This window comes from Oncorhynchus nerka, linkage group LG4 (assembly GCF_034236695.1).
Source record: "Oncorhynchus nerka isolate Pitt River linkage group LG4, Oner_Uvic_2.0, whole genome shotgun sequence".
Classification (NCBI taxonomy): domain Eukaryota; kingdom Metazoa; phylum Chordata; class Actinopteri; order Salmoniformes; family Salmonidae; genus Oncorhynchus; species Oncorhynchus nerka.
This window is the reverse complement of record NC_088399.1, coordinates 20,528,443-20,549,133: the sequence shown is the minus strand read 5'-3', so window position 1 is coordinate 20,549,133 and position 20,691 is coordinate 20,528,443. Positions and strand designations below refer to the sequence as shown.

Genomic DNA, 20,691 nt, shown 5'->3' with positions numbered 1-20,691 from the left:
AGCTTATTGATTTACTTCACAACAATGTAGAGAGGAAATGTTTAAATGTACCAAGCAGTGATGCAGCCCGTCAAGGTGCTCTCAATGGTGCAACTGTATAACTTTTTGAGGATCTAAGGGCGATGTGGATGGGGTGTACTCGGCCTGAGTTTCCTATATTCCACAATCAGCTCCTTTGTCAGGCTTGACGTTGAGGGAGAGGTTGTTGTCCTGGCACCACACTGCTAGAACACTAACTTACTCCCTATAGGCTGTCTCATCGTCTTCGGTGAACAGGTCTAGTACTGTTGTGTCGTCAGCAAAGGTAATGATGGTATTAATGTCGTGCGCGGACAGTCAATCGAGGGTGAACAGGGAGTACAGGAGGGAACTAAGCACTCACTCCTGAGGGGCCCCCGTGTTGAGGGTCAGCGTGGCAGATGTGTTCTTGCCCTCACCACCTGCGGGCGGCCTGTCAGGAAGTCCAGGTGTTCAATCCCAAGGTCCTGAGCTTAGTGATGAGCTTGAAGGAGACTATGGTGTTGAACTCTACAAATGTGAATGCTACGGGGCAATAGTCATTGAGACAGGTTTTTGGCATTCTTGGGCACAGGGACTATGGTAGTATGCTTGAAACATGTAGGTGTTACAGACTGGGTCAGGGAAAGGTTTAAAATGTCAGTGAAGACACTTGCCAGCTCGTAAGCGCATCCTCTGAGTACACATCCTGGCCTGGCCTGGCCTCAAAGCCTTGTGAAGGTTAACCTGTTTAAAGTCCTTGCTGGTTGGCTTGGAAACATGCAAGACGAACTGGCACAGAGACAGGAAACACAGGGATAAATACACTGGCCCAGAGAGACAGGAAACACAGGGATAAATACACTGGGGAAAACAAGCGACACCTGGAGGGAGTGGAGACAATAACGAGGACAGGTGAAACTGATCAGGGTGTGACATTTAGCTAGTGAGTAGTGCTTTCTCTGGATGTGCATTTTCTTGTTTGCTTATGGCCCTATACAGCTCATTGAATGTGGTCTTAATGCCAGCATTGGTTTGTGTTGGTAAATAGACGGCTACGAAAAATATAAATTAATACTCTCTTGGTCAATCGTATGGTCTGCAGCTTGTGAGGTATAACTCAGGAGCATAACTAACAAAATTACAGTTAACAAAAATGAACGCTTAAGCCAGTATAAACAAATGTATAGAATTTATTATACAAGAGACAAAATTCACACATTCTACAGCAAAGTCATGTCTTAAGTGTAAAACTAATAATGACTCAGTAATCCATGCTTTCTGGGAACGCTATGAAGTCCAAAAATTATGGGCGGAGCTAGACCGTTGGCTGTCATAAGTATTACAATGTAAATTTACTTTTAATTTGTCTGTGTGCATATTTTAAGACATGCATATGGGGGTGTAGTGAGATACTCAATAGAGTACCACAGTATGAGTTATAATACCCATAAAACCTAGCGGTCAAACAGGAAAATGGTTCCAATCATTTTACACAAAGTTTTTTTTTTAGAAACACTTAAAATAAGGTCTGTGATCTGTGTAGGCTTACCCTGGTGTGACGTTTTTATACATCTCTAGGACAAGGTGGCTTTTATCAATATATTTGCCTGTATTTACCCTCCCAAAATGAAATGCTAATTAGCTGCTAATGTGACTATCATAAAAAACTACAAATGCCATGATGATTTGGACGAGTCTGCCGAATCGAGGCAAAGGTAAGAATCTTTGGATTATAACGATCTCATTTTAGCTAAATGTAGTAATGAATAAATCAAATGTATTTATATAGCCCTTCGTACATCAGCTGATATCTCAAAGTGCTGTACAGAAACCCAGCCTAAAACCCCAAACAGCAAGCAATGCAGGTGTAGAAGCATGGTGGCTAGGAAAAACTCCCTAGAAAGGCCAAAACCTAGGAAGAAACCTAGAGAGGAACCAGGCTATGTGGGGTGGCCAGTCCTCTTCTGGCTGTGCCGGGTGGAGATTATAACAGAACATGGCCAAAATGTTCAAATGTTCATAAATGACCAGCATGGTCAATAATAATAAGGCAGAACAGTTGAAACTGGAGCAGCAGCACGGCCAGGTGGACTGGGGACAGCAAGGAGTCATCATGTCAGGTAGTCCTGGGGCATGGTCCTAGGGCTCAGGTCCTCCGAGAGAGAGAAGGAGAGAATTAGAGAACGCACACTTAGATTCACACAGGACACCGAATAGGACAGGAGAAGTACTCCAGATCTAACAAACTGACCCTAGCCCCCCGACACATAAACTACTGCAGCATAAATACTGGAGGCTGAGACAGGAGGGGTCAGGAGACACTGTGGACCCATCCAAGGACACCCCCGGACAGGGCCAAACAGGAAGGATATAACCCCACCCACTTTGCCAAAACACAGCCCCCACACCACTAGAGGGATATCTTCAACCACCAACTTACCATCCTGAGACAAGGCTGAGTATAGCCCACAAAGATCCCCGCCATGGCACAACCCAAGGGGGGGCGCCAACCCAGACAGGATGACCACATCAGTGAATCAACCCACTCAGGTGACGCACCCCTTCCATAAATAAGCTACGTTTCTTTAAATGAACAATTCTGTGAACTGTCTTGTGCAAATTTTAAATTGACACAATACCTGTTAGCAAAGTTGTCAGCTAGAGATGATGTGCAGGAGTTTGCAGGTATTTGTAGTCTTGCGTGATGTCTACTTTGATACTAATTAGCATTTTTGAAACAGAGTAAATAGAGCCGAATATATTGATATGTCACCTTGTCTGAGAGAGATTTATATGATTTTCAAAAAGTCATGCCAGAGTAAGTCTACACGAAACACAGCCCATATTTTTGGTGTTTTCTGAAACCTCTTATGGGAAAATTGAATGTTGGAAAAACGATTGGAACCATTTCTCTGTTTACATTTACATTTAAGTCATTTAGCAGACGCTCTTATCCAGAGCGACTTACAAATTGGTGCTTTCACCTTATGACATCCAGTGGAACAGCCACTTTACAATAGTGCATCTAGGTCTTTTAAGGGGGGGGGGAGAAGGATTACTTTATCCTATCCTAGGTATTCCTTAAAGAGGTGGGGTTTCAGGTGTCTCCGGAAGGTGGTGATTGACTCCGCTGTCCTGGCGTCGTGAGGGAGTTTGTTCCACCATTGGGGGGCCAGAGCAGCGAACAGTTTTGACTGGGCTGAGCGGGAACTGTACTTCCTCAGTGGTAGGGAGGCGAGCAGGCCAGAGGTGGATGAACGCAGTGCCCTTGTTTGGGTGTAGGGCCTGATCAGAGCCTGGAGGTACTGAGGTGCCGTTCCCCTCACAGCTCCGTAGGCAAGCACCATGGTCTTGTAGCGGATGCGAGCTTCAACTGGAAGCCAGTGGAGAGAGCGGAGGAGCGGGGTGACGTGAGAGAACTTGGGAAGGTTGAACACCAGACGGGCTGCGGCGTTCTGGATGAGTTGTAGGGGTTTAATGGCACAGGCAGGGAGCCCAGCCAACACCGAGTTGCAGTAATCCAGACGGGAGATGACAAGTGCCTGGATTAGGACCTGCGCCGCTTCCTGTGTGAGGCAGGGTCGTACTCTGCGGATGTTGTAGAGCATGAACCTACAGGAACGGGCCACCGCCTTGATGTTATTTGAGAACGACAGGGTGTTGTCCAGGATCACGCCAAGGTTCTTAGCGCTCTGGGACGAGGACACAATGGAGTTGTCAACCGTGATGGCGAGATCATGGAACGGGCAGTCCTTCCCCGGGAGGAAGAGCAGCTCCGTCTTGCCGAGGTTCAGCTTGAGGTGATGATCCGTCATCCACACTGATATGTCTGCCAGACATGCAGAGATGCGATTCGCCACCTGGTCGTCAGAAGGGGGAAAGGAGAAGATTAATTGTGTGTCGTCTGCATAGCAATGATAGGAGAGACCATGTGAGGTTATGACAGAGCCAAGTGACTTGGTGTATAGCGAGAATAGGAGAGGGCCTAGAACAGAGCCCTGGGGGACACCAGTGGTGAGAGCACGTGGTGAGGAGACGGATTCTCGCCACGCCACCTGGTAGGAGCGACCTGTCAGGTAGGACGCAATCCAAGCGTGGGCCGCGCCGGAGATGCCCAACTCGGAGAGGGTGGAGAGGAGGATCTGATGGTTCACAGTATCGAAGGCAGCCGATAGGTCTAGAAGGATGAGAGCAGAGGAGAGAGAGTTAGCTTTAGCAGTGCGGAGCGCCTCCGTGATACAGAGAAGAGCAGTCTCAGTTGAATGACTAGTCTTGAAACCTGACTGATTTGGATCAAGAAGGTCATTCTGAGAGAGATAGCGGGAGAGCTGGCCAAGGACGGCACGTTCAAGAGTTTTGGAGAGAAAAGAAAGAAGGGATACTGGTCTGTAGTTGTTGACATCGGAGGGATCGAGTGTAGGTTTTTTCAGAAGGGGTGCAACTCTCGCTCTCTTGAAGACGGGAGGGACGTAGCCAGCGGTCAGGGATGAGTTGATGAGCGAGGTGAGGTAAGGGAGAAGTTCACCGGAGATGGTCTGGAGAAGAGAGGAGGGGATAGGGTCAAGCGGGCAGGTTGTTGGGCGGCCGGCCGTCACAAGACGCGAGATGTCATCTGGAGAGAGAGGGGAGAAAGAGGTCAGAGCACAGGGTAGGGCAGTGTGAGCAGAACCAGCGGTGTCGTTTGACTTAGCAAACGAGGATCGGATGTCGTCGACCTTCTTTTCAAAATGGTTGACGAAGTCATCTGCAGAGAGGGAGGAGGGGGGAGGAGGATTCAAGAGGGAGGAGAAGGTGGCAAAGAGCTTCCTAGGGTTAGAGGCAGATGCTTGGAATTTAGAGTGGTAGAAAGTGGCTTTAGCAGCAGAGACAGAGGAGGAAAATGTAGAGAGGAGGGAGTGAAAGGATGCCAGGTCCGCAGGGAGGCGAGTTTTCCTCCATTTCCGCTCGGCTGCCCAGAGCCCTGTTCTGTGAGCTCGCAATGAGTCGTCGAGTCACGGAGCGGGAGGGGAGGACCGAGCCGGCCTGGAGGATAGGGGACATAGAGAGTCAAAGGATGCAGAAAGGGAGGAGAGGAGGGTTGAGGAGGCAGAATCAGGAGATAGGTTGGAGAAGGTTTGAGCAGAGGGAAGAGATGATAGGATGGAAGAGGAGAGAGTAGCGGGGGAGAGAGAGCGAAGGTTGGGACGGCGCGATACCATCCGAGTAGGGGCAGTGTGGGAAGTGTTGGATGAGAGCGAGAGGGAAAAGGATACAAGGTAGTGGTCGGAGACTTGGAGGGGAGTTGCAATGAGGTTAGTGGAGGAACAGCATCTAGTAAAGATGAGGTCGAGCGTATTGCCTGCCTTGTGAGTAGGGGGGAGGTGAGAGGGTGAGGTCAAAAGAGGAGAGGAGTGGAAAGAAGGAGGCAGAGAGGAATGAGTCAAAGGTAGACGTGGGGAGGTTAAAGTCGCCCAGAACTGTGAGAGGTGAGCCGTCCTCAGGAAAGGAGCTTATCAAGGCATCAAGCTCATTGATGAACTCTCTGAGGGAACCTGGAGGGCGATAAATGATAAGGATGTTAAGCTTGAAAGGGCTGGTAACTGTGACAGCATGGAATTCAAAGGAGGCGATAGACAGATGGGTAAGGGGAGAAAGAGAGAATGACCACTTGGGAGAGATGAGGATCCCGGTGCCACCACCCCGCTGACCAGAAGCTCTCGGGGTGTGCGAGAGCACGTGGGCGGACGAAGAGAGAGCAGTAGGAGTAGCGGTGTTGTCTGTGGTGATCCATGTTCCCGTCAGAGCCAAGAAGTCGAGGGACTGGAGGGAGGCATAGGCTGAGATGAACTCTGCCTTGTTGGCCGCAGATCGGCAGTTCCAGAGGCTACCGGAGACCTGGAACTCCACGTGGGTCGTGCGCGCTGGGACCACCAGATTAGGGTGGCCGCGGCCACGCGGTGTGGAGCGTTTGTATGGTCTGTGCAGAGAGGAGAGAACAGGGATAGACAGACACATAGTTGACAGGCTAGAGAAGAGGCTACGCTAATGCAGAGGAGATTGGAATGACAAGTGGACTACACGTCTCGAATGTTCAGAAAGTTAAGCTTACGTAGCAAGAATCTAATTGACTAAAATGATTAAAATGATACAGTACTGCTGGGGTAGGCTAGCTGCGTTGTTGACACTACCCTAATCAAGTCGTACCGTTGAGTGTGAAGTTTCTACAATGCTGCTTTTCGGGAGCTAGCTGGCTAGCTAGCAGTGTTGGTTACGTTACGTTGCGTTAGGAGAACGACAATAGCTGGCTAGCTAACCTAGAAAATCGCTCTAGACTACACAATTATCTTTGAAACAAAGACGGCTATGTAGCTAGCTACGATCAAACAAATCACACCGTTGGGACTGTAATGAAATGAAATGAAAATGTGATACTACCTGTGGAGCGAAGCGGAATGCGACCGGAACCTGACCTCTAGGTTTCATTGGTATCTTGACACCTCCACTGTGGGCCTCTTTGGGCTGGATGATTATCTTTTCATCACTCATCTTGAAATAACTTATACTAAAAATGTGAAAATCAATCAATCTGCCATCATTAACGTATAGTTAAAAAATCTAATGATTTATTATTGAAATATTGAAATAGCATGGGCGACCGAGAAAATGAATTTGTACAATTTAAGGTCAAGTGGCAAACAATAATGCAGGCACTAGGGATAGGGGTGTGAGCATGTGGGTCTGGGCAGATGAGATTTAGTCATTGTTTGTGGTCCTCTGTAAGTTGTTGTTTGTATGTATAAGTTTGTATCTGGAGTGAGGGGAAATATAAAATGTATATATAATAACAATTTTAAAAAGTGCTGTATTGCGAAGTTAAGTTTTATTCAATTTAATAAATCACATTTAAGAATCGTTATCTAAAAAATATGTGTTGTAGGGCCTATGTATTGGACATTTATTAAATATGTTATAATAAGCTATTATTAGGCTATCAATAGGCCTTGGAATGTTGTCCTTTAATTCCTTTGTTTAGAAAGTAAACAGATAGGCTTTTACACATCAGTTTCACCTTGAGATTTATATACATGTTTTACCCCGTGCTGCTGACAAATAGATTATTGGAAGGATGTGTGATAACTAGAAATCCAGCAGAGCCTGTATGTCTAAGTACATAGATCATCTTTACCTGGTATTTTTGTGTTGTTTGGAGGGCAGTAGTGGAAAACAACATCCTGTTATCACTGACTACAGTCGAGTTATTGGTAGAGGGATGAGATGGGCTTACCAAGAAAAACTTCCAAAAGGACTCATTCGAGGCAGAAAGAAGTTGAAGCACTCAACAAAAAAGGCAGAGATTGATTTATTTTAGCTCACTTTAATCTATTGTACAGAATGAGAACGGGTGATTCAAGTTTTGTTATCATGCGGGAAGTCTTCCTAATTAGTAGATAAAGACACGCGCACACACACACACACAAATGTTTCACTTATGTAAATGAAGCCTGCTAATGTACTGTAGCTGTTTCATGTTGAGGATAAACACCAATGCTATGCCTGATATCAGAAAAAAGCCATTAGTAAGACACGGATGGAAATTTGTCCTGCACTTCCTGTCCAGTTGCAGTGCTGTCATCCTCTCGCATGTCCACATCAAATACTTGCACTGACGTGGCACACCAATTACACTGACGCTAATATCCATGTTCATTATGTGCAGCTTGTTCTGTATCGTGGGGCTTTTCTGCTTGTGGTCTAGCCCACTGCCTAGGCAGCCAATAGCCTGACAAAATAATTATGCATGCACTCCAGCCAATGGGAGTACAGCTCCCCCTATATATAGGAGCGTGTCTCTACAGTCAGCCTCCCACTTTCTTCAGCGTGACTGAAGATTTGTCTGAGGAATTGCAAGTCTCAAGACGATCCTGCCAAATTGATCCAGTCACTGCGTCATATATCATGAGCAAGAAGCCACCACCAAAAGCTCTTTTAAAAGGATACTTCAGGATTTTGGCAATGAGGCCCTTTATCTACTTCCCCAGAGTCAGATGAACTCATGGACTCACATGTGATTTGTTTGCTTGAGCCCACAGCTGCGCCCTGCTGTCCTCCAAGATGCAGCGGAAACACTTGGCATTTTTCAGTGTGCATGTCCCCTCAAGCGTTTTATACTCACTCTCAGGTTCTGAGGGCTCTTCCAGAGATGATGACGTTCCTTCCTCTCTCTTGGTTACGGCTCAGAAGGCTTGCCACCACCGGTATCCTTACCTCACTCCGCGTCTAGTGCTGTAGCTGGTCCTCTCGTGCACACAGATGCAGGGGTAGAGCGGGTTTGTCCCTCACTCACCACAACCCCCTCGGGAGTGCGGTCAATGGTGATTACCCTTCCAGGTCTAGTAAAACAGCGTCTTTGTTACCACATATGGCTATTCTACGGCCCCTGCACTACAGGTTCCACTTCTAATCATGCCAAGTATGGGCATTGGGCCCACACACACTGTGTTCTCGACAGGCTCAAACGCTTGGGTTACGGATGTAATCATCACTCCGACTCCTTCAGTTCACACAAAAGGTAACACGGTATCCTTTCTCTTTCAAGGGGGTCCCCATGGGCTGTGTCAAAGTCCAAAGGGCCGCGACCGACAGGGCCATAGAGGACTACAGACCTTTTCTACTGAACGCTCCTCGACTTTGCGCTCTCCTGCTATCAGATCATTATTGGGAGTGGCGTTAAATCTGTCCTCTGCCCACCTGGTTAGATCGGACGCTGAGGCGAGGTTACGCCATTCAATTTTGTTGCCCCCTCCACCTTTTGTTGTAGAAACGGTGATGACGTAACCAGAGAAGGTTACAGTTCTGAACAAGGAAATTGCAGAGCTTCTGGTGAAGGAGGTGGCAACAGTAGTTCCCCAAGAGCAGAGAAACAACGGGCACTACTCACCCTATTTTCTCATGCCAAAAAAGGCAGGGTGGTGTGAGGCCAATTCTGGATCTGTGGGCTTTAAACAAGTCTGACTTTTCTGCATGATCACGACAAAGCGCGTTCTGGAGCATATCCAGCAGGGAGACTTCTGCACGAGCATCGACTGGAGGGACATGTACTTCCATGTGCCGTTGCTTCGGCATCACAGGAAATTTCTGAGCTTTGCTTTCCAAGGAGTGGCATACGAGTACACAAGATACGTCCTAGCACCTCGCGTCTTTTCCAAATGCGTGGAGGCGGCAATAGAACCGCTGCATCGCCAGGAAGTCAGGGTTCTGGCATACTTGGACCTTCTGCTGGTTCTCACCCCATCAGTAGAGCTGGCGATCGTACACATGACCCGACTGGTGACTCATCTCACGCGTCTGGGTGTCCTCGGAATGGAGCGGAACATGACAAGCTCTGGTAATCGTAGGTGTGTGGCCTCCAACAGAACGCCACATCAACCTCCTAGAACTAGAAAAGTTTTTGTTGGAGCTACGGCACATCGCACCCATGCATCGAGGACACCATGTGTTGATTTGCTCAGACAACCAGACCACAGTGACTTATGTGAACCGCCAAGGTGGGGTGAGATCTCCTGCTCTTCACACCTTGGTGGAGGAACTGTGGCTGTGGACTCACCAAGTGTCTTCTTTCATTGATGGTACGCCACATTCCGGACCACCTCAATGTGGGGGTGGACCTCATGTCAAGAGGAGGCCCTTGACCCGACGAGTAGCGCCTACAACCCGACATTGTCCACCAGCTATGGGAACTTTCGGGAGAGCCGAGGTGTATCTTTTTGCTACACAGGAGAATGCACATTGCGGCCTCTGGTTCTCTCTTTGGGCACAGGACGGACCGCCACTGGGATTGGATGCATTCACACACTACCCGTGGCCAAGAGTTCTCCTACATGTGTTATATATTTGATAAGACCATTAGTTATTATTGCCTAGTTATCCTCAACATTGTGGTCTGAAAATCTTGGCTCATGGGCCACATCCGACCTGCAAATATGTCAAGGCTCAGGAGAAGACCCAGATGCAGACAGTTTTGAAGTAACAAAAGTTTATTACAAAAGCAGGGGCAGGCAAACGGCAAGTCAATGGCATGCAGAGGTCAGTAATACAGAGCAGAGTCCAAAAGGTACAGAACGGCAGGCAGGCTCAGGGCAGGCAGAGGTCAGTAATCCAGGTTGGTGTGACAAGGTACAGAATGGCAGGCAGGCTCAGGGCAGGCAGACAGTAATTAGAGAAGGACAGGAGCACAGAACAAACGCTGGTAGGCTTGATGAAACAAAATGAACTGGCAAGAGACAAACAGAGAACACAGGTATAAATACACTGGGGATAATGGAGAAGATGGGAGACACCTGGAGTGGATGGAGACAAGCACAAAGACAGGTGAAACAGATCAGGGTGTGACAAAATCACGATATTATGGAGTCAATCACCACCTTCCGGAGACACCTGAAACCCCACCTCTTTAAGGAATACCTAGGATAGGATAAAGTAATCCTTCTCACCCCCCCCCCCCCCCCCTTAAAAGATTTAGATGCACTATTGTGAAGTGGCTGCTCCACTGGATGTCATAAGGTGAATGCACCAATTTGTAAGTCGCTCTGGATAAGAGCGTCTGCTAAATGACTTAAATGTAAATGTAATGGTATGTGAAGCGAATAGTAATTCCTATTGGAATCCAGCCAGAGAGAGGAAATTCAATAATTTGAATATTTTATCACCCACAACATGCATTCAGAATGACTGCTATGGCGAAGGACTTGACAAACCACACTTTTTACCTTAACACTGAGATTTTAACAATGACAAATTTACTGTGAATATGATTGAGAAGTGTAAAAAAGAACGAATATGTATTTCTTCATTGGTAATCATTTGGGCTGTTTTATGAACGCCTAAAATAATTGAGACCTATCAGAATGAGGGAACCTAAGGACGCTTTGTGTGATTCTAGTGGAAACAAAACTTCCCTGTGTCCCTACAAAGCCTACCTGAAGTGCTGTGCATAGCATACTGTATGCCCAGAAGATAGAGCTAAACTCACTACCTGGTCTGGAGGGTCAGTGTGAGCTCTATAGGCTGAGCAAGGTGCCAGGCAGTGTTAAGTTGCAAACCAATCTGTTATTACCCACTTACTTGGAAATTAGTTCATAATCAGACAGTCGGTGAAGAACCTTGATGAAGCGGGCCCTCACAGCAAACTGCCTGTTATCTGCACAATAAAATAGGTTGTCACAGGTGAAAATGTGTACCGGTAAGAAACCTTTCATGTGCATGAAATATTCAGTCGTGGCCAAAACTTTTGAGAATGACACACATTAATTTTCATAAAGTTTGCTGCTTCAGTGTCTTTAGATATTTTTGTCAGATGTTACTATGGAATTCTGAAGTATAATTACAAGCATTTCATAAGTGTCAAAGGCTTTTATTGACAAGTACATGAAGTTGATGCAAAGAGTCAATATTTGCAGTGTTGACGCTTCTTTTTCAAGACCTCTGCAATCTGCCCTGGAATGCTGTCAATTAACTTCTGGGCCACATCCTGACTGAAGGCAGCCCATTCTTGCGGAATCAATGCTTGGAGTTTGTCAGAATTTGTGGATTTTTGTTTGTCCACCCGCCTCTTGAGGATTGACCACAAGTTCTAAATGGGATTAAGGTCTGGGGAGTTTCATGGCCATGGACCCAAAATATTGATGTTTTGTTCCCAAGCCACTTAGTTATCACTTTTGCTCTCCATCATGCTGGAAAAGGCAGTGTTTGTCACCAAACTGTTCCTGGATGGTTGGGAGAAGTTGCTCTCGGAGGATGTGTTGGTACTATTCTTTATTCATGGCTGTGTTCTTAGGCAAAATTGTGAGTGAGCCCACTCCCTTGGCTGAGAAGCAACCCCACACATGAATGGTCTCAGGATGCTTTACTGTTGGCATGACACAGGATTGATGGTAGCGCTCACCTTGTCTTCTCCGGACAAGTTTTTTTCCAGATGCCCCAAACAATCGGAAAGGGGATTCATCAGAGAAAATGACTTTACCCCAGTCCTCAGCAGTCCAAGACACAACCCTTTAAACCCCCTAAGCTCCTTTGAGACTCCTCTTTCAAAGTCACTGAGATCTCTTTTTCTAGCCATGGTAGCCAACATAATGGTCACACCTGCCTTATAATAAGGCCATGTGTTTTTACCTTTATTTTTAACTAGGCAAATGAGTTAAGAACAAATTGTTATTTTCAATGACAGCCTAGGAACAGTGGGTTAACTGCCTGTTCAGGGGCAGAAGGACAGATTTGTACTTGCAACCTTCCGGTTACTAGTCCAACGCTCTAACCACTAGGCTACCCTGCTTGACCCTAAGCATGATGGGTTGTATTAATTGCTTAATTAACTCAGGAACCACACCTGCGTGGAAGCCCTGTTTTCAATATTGTCAATATTGTCTGTCTTTTGTCTGTTACCTGTAGATGAGCTTTGAGTGCAGTTGAGTGCAGTTACATTTGGTGGAGTTCTTGGTTTGCCAAAAGTGTGTGGCCACTCCAGCCCTTTATAAGGTGCTGCATAGCAAAGTTATGTTTCTAACTCAAAGTAGTGGATTACATATTTTATTAATCACATTTGTCAGTCATTTATCTAAAAAATACAATAATTGTGTGGTAGGGCCTATTTATTGGACATTTATTAAATATTTTATATTAAGTTATTATAGGCCTGGGAATGTTGACCTATAATTAATTTGTTTAGAAAGTAATCAGAGGCCTACATATCAGTTTCACCATGAGTTTTTTTGTGTTTTTACACCGTGCTGCTGACAAATGAACTATTGGTTGGATGTGTAGTAACTACATATCCAGCGGAGCCCGCATCTAAGGACATAGATGTGACTATATTTAGCTGGTATTTTTGTTAAGAAAGCTGTTTGGAGGGCAGTAGTGAAAAACATCCTGTTATCACTGACTACAGTCAAGTTATTGGTAGAGGGATGAGAAGGGTTTTCCAAGAAAAACAATGAATCTATGGCAGCACCCAAGGGGATTGAATGTTTTTAGCTCTACCCATAGATTTTGCTCTCACATATTGTCCCCATGAGTGACAGAACACTGAGCAAGGCTGAAACACCTGCATTTTAGAACTGCCTTACTCAAGAAAGCAAAAAACAAAAAAATATATTTTTATGCGGCTTTATTAACTCAATGATTGTTTTTTACATTGTTTGCAAACTGATATGTGACACGTATTAATGCAAAAATAACATGCAAAACAGGTGGGGCTCAAAACAGAGCAGAGCCCCACCTGCCCAGAATGACGGGTTGCCACTGAACAGGTGACACGTTTCAATGTTACTCTTCCGTATTAGTACAGGGATGTTGATAAATGCCGCGTTCATGTGCTAGTCGGTACTAGGAAACTGACATTTCCGACTTGCTAACTGGTTGAACGTGGCACGTTTATAACTACAACCAGTTAGCAAGTTGTACATTTCGGAATTTCCTAGTACCGACTAGTACGTGAACACAGCAAAAGACGGCTACATACATATGTTTCACTTATGGATATTAGTCCCGAAGAGCTGCTAATGTTAATGTTTCATGTTGAGAGTAAACACCAATGCTACGGCCGATATCACAAAAGGCCATTAGTTAGACACACACACACACACACACACTAACTTGTTTTCCATTTAATTGGAGACAGATTTTCATGCAAATATTCTAGAATCCACATAAAGAAAACAACATGTGAATTCTTCGACTAGTTTTTTTTTTCCCTCAAAGCGGACTTGCTTTTTTTAATACAAATTACCAGCAATCAATCATTTACATCACTACATCAAACATGTCTAACGCAAAACAAACCATACAGGTAAAAACAAGAAGAGACTTTAAATACATATGTACTAAAAAGAAGGAAAAAAAGGGCAATTGTATTCACTCAAAAAATTGCATTATAATGACTGAAGAACATGTCATTCTTTTTGTTATTAACTATGGATGTCTTAACTAGATTATTACATTCAATCAGAAATATTTTACATTTTGTTGTAGAATTATAACAAATTTTGTTTGATTTATTTAACCTTTATTTAACCAGGAAAAGCCCATTGAGACCAAGAGTATTTTTCAAGAAGGCAGCAACAATCAATACATTACAGAACTAAAACATACAACAATACAATTCAACAACATGATCCAGCCTCAATAAGCATTTACACTCCTCTGTAACAGTCTCCCATCAAAAATGTAAATTCATTCAGAGGCACTAACATATCTAGATGCAGCATGGATTGTAGTCTATTCCTTGGCTCTGTTGCACAAGATGAGAAGGCAGTCTTGCCTAATACTGTAAATGTCCTGGGGGCCTTTTTAAGTAGCAACCACCTAGCAGACCGGGTATGGTAACTGCTGGTGGTGAAGGAGACCAGACTACATAGGTAAAGAGGGAGTTTACCCAAAAGGGCTTTGTAGATAAACACATACAAATGTGCCTTTATGTGCATATAAAGTGAGGTCCAACCAAACATTTGGTACAAGGTGCAATGGTGGGTGAGTGACTTGGCCTTTGTAATAAAGCTCAAGGATGCATGATTAACAGAGTCCAATCTCTGTAAGACAGAGGAGGCTGCATGCATATACAACAAGTCACCATAATCAATTACAGCGCGAAAAGTAGCCTGAACAAGCTTCTTTCTAGCCATAAGCGGGAAGCAAGCCTTATTACGAAAGTAAAAACCCAATTTCAATTTAAGCTTCCTCACAAGATTATCAATATGAACTTTAAAGGACAACTTGTCATCCAACCATATAAAAGGTATTTGTAGGATGACACTTTCAATGGATAAGCCACCAGATGTGAAAATGCTAACCTTCTCTGTCTGAGTACGAGCTCTGGTAAAGGTCATACATGTTTTGTACATTCAAGACCAGTTGTAGACAATAAAGGAAGGCTTGCAGTGACTGAAAAGCATTACTGGAGCTCTTCAACAGCCTTAACCTGTAACGCCGGCTTCCAAATCGCACTCTCAAACACGTAGATCTGTTTGTACTCTACTTTTTGTACTGTAGCCTATCGGATTTCCTGTAATCACCTATTGCCTGATCTCCGGGCGACGTTACTAGCCTTTTTGGACCCCCTGTGTATGACCTGCCTGCCCCTGGACCCAGCTACCTGCCTCCTTCTGTTGTCCTTTACAATTAAACACCTGCTGCGCCCTGCGCTTGAAACCAGCTCTCTGTCTCCCATTGTGTTCATTACAGAACCAGAGAAGGAGCACATTAATATATGACTGTATCATATGCATATAGATGCAACTTTGCTGGTTGCATCTCATTTCCCAAATCATTCATACAAATTGAAAACAACACAGGAGCTAAAATGGAACCCTGGGGCACACCTCTATTAATCTCAAGAAAGCTATACTTGTGATTGTCAGCATATACACATTGTGTTCTGTCAGAAAGATAGTTCCTAAACTGCCCCTTCACTGAGACCAATGTTACTGAGTCTAGCTAGCAACAATTCATGGTCAACTGAATCAAATGCCTTTGATAAATCAACAGAGTAGCACAATGCTGCTTTTTATGAAGTGCATTAGTGATGTCATTTGTCACTGCCATAGCTGCAGTTGTGGTGCTGTGCCCTGATCTAAAGCCAGACTGAACCCCGCTCTTTCTTTTCAATTAAGACGTTTTTTAACTGGGTTCACTAGGGATTCATAGACTTTGGCCAGGTTAGGGAGTTTGGAGATAGGACAATAGTTATTAGCATCTGAGGGATCTCCACCCTTTAGCAGTGGGAGTACATAAGCGGATTTCCAAATGCTGGGTAGGGAATTGGTCAAGAGACTCAAGTTGAAAATGTGAGCCACGAGTTCAGTACTAACACCAGCTGTTACCTTTAAGAGTGTGTATTGTGTGTGTGTATCATTTTAGAGTGTATTGCCTTTAGTGCTTTATAGACCTCAGCATAAGAAACAGGCTCAAAGTTAAAATGGTTCACATGAGGGCCTATATCATAGTTGACTGTAACAGAGCTTACATTAGAGGCCTGGGACCCACCATTATCAAAAATTGAGCCAGCAGATATGAAGTGCTTGTTAAAAAACCCATACAATATCAGCTTTATCCTTCACTTCACTAGAATCCACCATTAATAAATGGTCAGGAAAGTCAAAGGATACATTAGAACCTGACACTGATTTGATTGGCTTCCAGAACTTGGTATGGTTGTTTAGGTTCTCTGTGACTGCATTTAGATAGAAATCGGATTTGGATTTCCTGGTCAATCCTGCAAATTTGTTTCATAGTGCTCTGAAGGAGGCCCAGTCAACAGGAGCATTTGTATGTCTAGTTTGAGCCCAAGAGACAAATGGACTTGCTGCAGATAAAAATGGGTAAGTGATGACAGTGCACAAAATTTATTTTTTTGCTTAAGTTTTCATGTATCGAATAAAAATCTAAAGTTCAATTCAACGGATAGTTTTGTCACAAAAACTGCTGAGTTAAATAGAAAATGTGCCTATTCTGGTCTTGGCACGTGCGCTCTAGCCAACAGCTCACAGACACAGTGCAGGTAGGCTGTGCTGGTACAGTAGGCTAGTCTACATGATTAGATTATTATGGATAAAGAGCGAGAATATTTGTATTGGTCAAAAGGCAGTCAAGCATCGATCATCATGTCACCAGAATAAGACCCTCTATATTTATTGTAAAGCAGCATCATGGTTTCCGGAGTTGTAGTAGGAGGACCACACACCATATCATCACGTGACACTAAGTTTACTTCCATATGATGGTTATTATATCAATATCTGCGTTTCCACCGCCATTTCGCACATAATTAATTTTACAGACACAAAAAGATTCCACCATGGAACACATTTTTTTAATAAGGTATGACTTTACTCAAATAAAAACTTGATGGAAATGTGGTTATTGATGTGAATTCATCTTTTACTTCCTGTCCAGTTGCAGTACTGTCATCCTTTCGCACATCCAAGCATTGCTCCACATTGTATCCACATCAAACACTTGCACTGACCTGAAGCACTAATTACACTCACATTAATATCATTATTCATGATGTGCTAACAGCTTGTTATGTGCTTTTCATCAAGGTCAAAGAGTTTCTCAGTACCTTGTAAACATTAGCAGATCACCGTCACAGTTTGCCCTGGAGGGGAGCCAGTGAGGAGATGTGGAACCTGTGAAACAAAGTGACACTGTATTTGATGCCGTTTTGTAATCAATTTGTAAGTCGCTCTGGATAAGAGCGTCTGCTAAATGACTTAAATGTAATGTAAATGTAATTAATGATGTCAATGATTTTCAGGGGCGCACTGTGGACGGGAACGGGGGAATGTCCCCCCCACATTCTGAAATTGCATTTTTGTCCCCCCCAGTCTTATCATTGGAATGCCTAGAAGATGGAGCTATACTCACTTCCTGGTCTGGAGGGTCTTTGAGCTTTATAGGCTGAGCAAGGTGCCGCAGGCAGTGTTAAATTGCAAAGCAATCTGTTATTACCAATTTACTTAGAAATTAGTTGATAATCAGACAGGCGGTGAATCTACACAATAAAAGAGGCTGTCAGGTGTAAATGTGTACCTGTATGATAGACCTATCACGGCCATGAAATATAGATGAACTTTGAGTGTAGGTGGTTTAGTGCAGTTATAGTTTATTTATTCGCATACAAAGATTTGCAGCAAAATGCTTATGTTTCTAGCTCCAACAGTGTAGTAATATGGGGCAGCAGGTAGCCTAGCGTTCTGCCCCCGAACAAGGCATTTAATTTATTTTTTTACCTTTATTTAACCAGGCAAGTCAGTTAAGAACATTCTTATTTTCAATGACGGCCTGGGAACAGTGGGTTATCTGCCTGTTCAGGGGCAGAACGACAGATTTGTACCTTGTCAGCACGGGGGTTTGAACTCGCAACCTTCCGGTTACTAGTCCAACGCTAGGCTACCCTAGTTAACCCACTGTTCCTAGACAGTCATTGAAAATGATAAACAAAGTTTATTTTTATTTTTTATCTAGCAGTGAAGCTATAGGACAGTCTCATTGTAATGGCTGGAACGGTATCACACATGGAAACCAGCTCCTCCCACCAGCCTCCACTGATACAATACACAATCCAAAAAGTAAAAAAAGAAATAGCAATTTCTAATTCATAGTAGTGGATAAATGTATTAATCATATATATTAATCATTAGCCTATATTTATGAACCACAAAAAAAAATGGTAAAAACAATGTAATTTGGTGATTTCACAATTTATAATTATCCCTTATCAATAGGCCTTGGAATGTTGACCCATCATTCATTTGTTTAGATGGTAAACATAGGCCTACGCATCAGTTTCACCTTTACTTTTGTTTTTTTTGTACACCGTGCTGCTGAGAAATTCATTATTGGAAAGATGTGTGATAACTAGAAATCTAACAGAGCCCAATATCTAACTTTTTGACCTCTACCTCCCACTTGTGGCGTGACGTTGAAAGAGGGATGGAACTTAAAAAAATGGAAAAAGACACGCCGCACTCAGAGCTTCTTCAGACACGCGCAGAGAAATACGAAAACGATCGCGAAACTTCGAATATTTACTTAGAATGGTGTGATAAAAGCTATCGCGGTATACATAATCTAAAAGTCCGTTTCTATATGTGTTGTCGAACCGATTAAATGTCATTGATTACTGCCAGATAGTTGTATACGCATTTGAATAACTTTTCTTTAAGAGTTTATTCTTTCTTCTCAAAGGCAGGAGAGAGTTGCTTAATGGAGTGAGACCAACGTTGCTAAATTGTTTCGTGTAATACAGTTTACGCATTGTTTTGAAACAAATCTCAACAACTTTCTTGCTTTCATTGAGCAAGGCGATTGGGACATCGGCTTCAGTCTTCTGGAGTCATCCCCGAGGAAAAGCTGGACAAAACTCCGGCAGAATGAGCACCGATAAAAACAAGTGAGTATGAACCAGTTTTTTTTGTGTGACCACTTCCTAAAGTTAATATTTATTTTCCACTAGCCTATGTGGTTTTGGTGGTGTCTGTTGGACTGGGCATGTTGCGCTTCAAATATTGTCCTGGTCAGAAGTGAGGTAATTTAATAGCATATCACGTTACTGCTGAGTAACCTTAGCAGATGTTCCTAATACTAGCTACTTGGATAGAGTTCATATTTCAACACACGCTAACCACGGCCATTATACTCGAATCTACGCGTAATTACGCAAAGCCATTTTGTCGCCAAAAGTGTTCCATCATGGAAAATCTTTATGGCATGGCATTGTTTACCTTTTGAGAAACCTTAAAAACAGGGGGAAACTATGAAATAATTACAACCTTTCAAGGAAGGTGCCTTGTGGTAAAGCGAATTAGCCGCGTTAACTATTTAGCACCCTACATTGATTAATTCTCAGTAGCTAACAGATCTTATACACAAATGAGGTCTGGATAAGCTGCCTGTTACCGCCGCTTCTCCAAGGCTGAGGCATGAGAGTGCACGATAATCTTCTTTTCCGAGAGCCTGTCACAATCAATTAGATTGTACGTGTCTAAATAAGACTCTAGAGCCAAGTGTTATCGCTCGTCAGGGTGAAGTAATTTATGAATACATACATGTCTGAATATTGACAACACCACAAAACGTGGTAACTCTCCTTCGGTCTGTGTGGCCTCTCTTGAAAGTATAGCGGGAGAGGCAAAGCGAGAGCGTTTACTCCGCCCTAGCCTCTGCTGAGTCCCTAACAACCGGATGTTCCGGTTTTCAGGGGAAATAGAAAGGTATGTGACACGACTTCCGCTTTTGGACATTAACTTGGCGCTCTATAGTAACTCCTCCTCCACATTTACTGGATTGGTTGAACAGTACAGAAGATAACCTTAAAACAAAGTTGTTTTTTCTTGTCTGTGTCGTGGATCTAGTTTCAGGCATTATTTTTACGTTTTCTACGTTCGGTTAACAACATCTGTCCACGAAAATAAGACCACAAAGTGAGATTTTTTTGTATGAAGGTCAATTAGTGAATTTGTAAAACAAAACATGTAATTGCTAATTTGCTAAGTAAGGCTTATTTGATCGAATAGAAGTTTCGTAATGTTTATGTTATGAATGCACTGATATGTGTAAGAACGTGGCATTTCGGCAACTTTGGGAAAAAACGACTTTATATAGACGTTATCCGTTCACGTGAATATCTGCCCTCTCATTGGCTAGAATGGTCCCACCTGATCTCGCCTCTTCCCGCCTTACTTCCATCCTCAAGGACATGTCTTTTCGTTGTTAGAGCAGACACTCAACTTTCTTGTTAATATAATAGATAATCTATGGTATAGCCAACCAACATCGCTTGCCTCTCAGGAACATGCACCCTGGTGGAAAGTTTTGTATGGGTTGTATAGGTTTCTAAACTACACGCTCTTTCTCCTTAGATCTAAACCTCCAGATTACATTATACTCTTTGTTTTTTTGTACATTATATGTAATCCATTCATGCTGTAGATTTATTCTGGTAAAAATGTCTGAAGCAGAAACTGGGTGGTGGAAAAGAGATCATCTGGTCACATGCAATGAAAAATAGAGCAGAGAGAACCTTTGAGATATATTGCCATTTGTGATCTCCTTGTGAATCATTTCCATACTCATTCAATGTACATTTATTGCTTCATAGTTTGACAAGGAACCACATTGTAAAATACCTTTACTAAAAAATATGATTCCTCATTATTTATA

At 43.7% G+C, this 20,691-nt stretch overlaps 1 protein-coding gene and 1 long non-coding RNA gene across 4 annotated transcripts in view; one reads left to right on the top strand and one right to left on the bottom strand.

The window, feature by feature from the left end:
* Positions 1-1,172: 1,172 nt before the first annotated feature.
* LOC115120353 (uncharacterized) lies at positions 1,173-19,991 on the bottom strand. Of its 2 annotated transcripts, none has more exons than XR_003862137.2 (4): positions 19,578-19,991; positions 17,090-17,156; positions 11,101-11,176; positions 1,173-2,153 (listed from the first exon to the last, which is right to left on the bottom strand). It is a non-coding gene; the product is annotated as an uncharacterized LOC115120353 (long non-coding RNA). The 2 variants fall into 2 exon arrangements; XR_003862138.2 differs by lacking the exon at positions 1,173-2,153 and adding an exon at positions 6,344-10,249.
* Positions 18,314-20,691, top strand: part of LOC115120317 (electrogenic sodium bicarbonate cotransporter 1-like) — a 100,162-nt gene continuing 97,784 nt past the window's right edge. Inside the window, exon 1 of one of the 2 annotated variants that reach the window (XM_029649250.2) lies at positions 18,314-18,922. In XM_029649250.2, coding sequence (XP_029505110.1) covers positions 18,903-18,922 — 20 coding nt within the window. In that variant the 5' untranslated portion in view covers positions 18,314-18,902. The remainder of the gene's footprint in view (positions 18,923-20,691) is intronic. The other variant, XM_065017339.1, reaches the window with a different exon arrangement.